The sequence below is a fragment of the Acanthisitta chloris genome, unplaced genomic scaffold, assembly GCF_000695815.1.
Source record: "Acanthisitta chloris isolate BGI_N310 unplaced genomic scaffold, ASM69581v1 scaffold44013, whole genome shotgun sequence".
In the NCBI taxonomy this organism is placed as follows: Eukaryota; Metazoa; Chordata; class Aves; order Passeriformes; family Acanthisittidae; genus Acanthisitta; species Acanthisitta chloris.
Window position 1 is genome coordinate 4,221 of NW_008665074.1, and position 2,562 is coordinate 6,782.

Here is a 2,562-nt window from a genome sequence, read left to right on the forward strand (position 1 = left end):
TGTGAAAGGCATAAACAGCCCTTGGAACAAGGCCTGAAATCCAGGTCTAAGGTCAGTACCTTCTTTGCCAGTCTCTGAGTAAGATCCATTCCCTGCAAATGGCAAAGCTTTCTAGTTCCCACTTGAAAGCAAACCCAAAACTACAGGAGCCACAATCTAGAATTCTCCTATTAGTAGCATCTGGCAACTCTAAGAAAATGTAGCTCATACCCATTTCTTTTAGCATCTCTTTCGTGCTTCCCACCACTTGCACTTCCAAGTAATCATACACCCACTGCAGACAAGTGGACACTTACACAAGGCTTTGAACTCTTGAGGTGCCTTGCGTCAGGCAAACACGCACGATACCAGTACTGCCTTTCAGTGGTAAAACCCAGGACAAGAATCCCTCAAGCACCAGTTTTTAACTCCTGGAGCAAGCTCTTGGCAGCTGCTTAGCTACTGTGGATGCTACTCAAAGGAACCCACCTCCAGTCAGGCATCTGATGTCCTTGAAAATCCAACACCATTTATAGCCATACTTACCCAGGCAACTCTGAACATGGACAGAGACAGTAAGTCTCTCTACCCATCCACAACTTCAAGGAGAGCCTTTATAAAAGAAGTCTGTATCATAGACAATTTGCTATAGACTTTGCTGCTCTACTCTCTGAATCCTGTTCCTTCCTCCATCCCCCAAAACAGTCAAAACATAAATTTCAGCTGATAGTAGCATACATGAGTCCAACTTCTATTTAGTTTTCAAATTCAACATCTTGATGTACATATGAACCACTCAAAATCCTCACTGCTAGTGTTGTTTCAGGGTGCTGTGAAGAACAGACTCTGAAGAGCATATAAATATTTTTAGTTAAAATCAGATCTGCCCGGACATAATATGTTTTTAAAAGTCAGGATTTCATCCATAATGATGCAATTGTAAAGCCTGCATAACTGATTATCACAGACCAAGGCCACATCTCAGTGTTTGTGAAGTTTTAGAGTTTTTGGCATTTAGGTTTCAATACAGCCAGCATCATGTATGGCCATTTTTTTGCACACAGCTGAACAACAACATGCACTGGCACACAGAGCAAAAAGTCATATTACCAAAGTCTTCCTGCCCTCAGTAGCAATAACACATGGAGGTATCATTAATTTTAAAATCAGACAAAAGCAAAATTACAGTTCAGACTGATCTGCAGCCAGGACAAAAGAATCCCTTCCCTTTAATTCTTCCCATAGCTTATGGTATGTTCTAGTCTGTGCTGTTACCTAGCCTTTTACAGACACCAGCTAATGAAGGCTACACTGCACTCTCCAAGTACAATGTTAAAATTTGGTTTAGACTTTGAAACATCAGCACATTTGGAGAATTCATGCTGCCCTGTTCACACCAGTCTAGGTACATATATTTGGCTATGATGGTACTTGTTGTCATGGATCATATTGTGCAACACTACATTTATTTTTATGAGCCCAGTCATTCTACTGCAAAATTCAAGCCAGGATGCAAAGTCTACCTGATCTGCTCTCTGATATTGTTCCTTTTTCTATAAAGAACCTTAAAAAGGACCTTGCCCTCATGCCACAGTTACCTTCATTGCAGGGAATCACACAGAGCTGGAAGATCTAGAGCCAGTAGTTAACTAACAAGAAATTTCCTGTGTAGATATAGTGGCATGTCTTGAATGCAAAAATCTCACAATTATTTAGACTGACAGGATTTAGTCTTCTAAAAACACAGATGTGTTTATGTGTTAATGAAAAAGCAAAAGGCAAAGGCATTTCATTTACATAAAGTTTTATTATCCTTCAACCTCAGCTGGTACTCCATCACTCCAGCCTTAGCAGAGTTTTGTTCCCCTAGGTAGACAGGTTTTCAACCAACTGTCTCTGATTGGAAACATCTAGGCTAGGTCAGATTTTAGACCCAGCCTTTCATTAATACAATCAGATACAAAGGAGCAGTTGAAATCCCTGCCCACCTGCAAGGCTGCGAGCAATTAAAAAAAAGCAATTCAAGAGGATTTTCATCATTTTCTGTGTTTGAATAGAGAATCTTTCCTGTGCATTGATCACTAAATAGTTAAGCAATTAAACTGCACATTCAAGAAACTGATGCATTCTACATTTCAAGCTGTAATCAGAAACATGTGCAACTGCTTTTCCACTTAGGAAGCTTGGGGTTTTATCTTCTCAGCAGCTTCAAGGACAGATGGAAGGCTGACTTTGTCTCCAAATTCTTTCTCACGATGCTCCAGTAAGACACCCTAGTCAAAGACATAAGAGAGACACTTATACACTAGACTCCCCGTGGGTGATCAACTGGCCAGCAACTGAACAGTTCCAGAAAAAAAACTTTCGGTCTCACAGGAGACATACAAGCCTCCCAGATGCCCTGCAGTACCTGTTTTCCTGCCCCAATCACATATACTCCTCCCAGGGTGAATCCTTCTCCTTCCAGGTTACCACTATATCCACTTCTCCAAGCACGGATGAAATTTTGCCAGACTCCAAGGCGGAAGAAGCCTGACATCATCATTTTTCGTCTGCGTGGACCATAGAAGCCTTTCTGCAGGG

General features: G+C 41.3%; 1 protein-coding gene across 1 annotated transcript in view; it reads right to left on the bottom strand.

The window, feature by feature from the left end:
• Nucleotides 1-1,766: 1,766 nt before the first annotated feature.
• Nucleotides 1,767-2,562, bottom strand: part of FAM213A (family with sequence similarity 213, member A) — a 5,045-nt gene continuing 4,249 nt past the window's right edge. The window contains 2 exon segments of the mRNA XM_009071577.1: nt 1,767-2,252; nt 2,390-2,554. Of these exon segments, the coding sequence (XP_009069825.1) occupies nt 2,154-2,252; nt 2,390-2,554 (264 nt within the window). The 3' untranslated portion in view covers nt 1,767-2,153.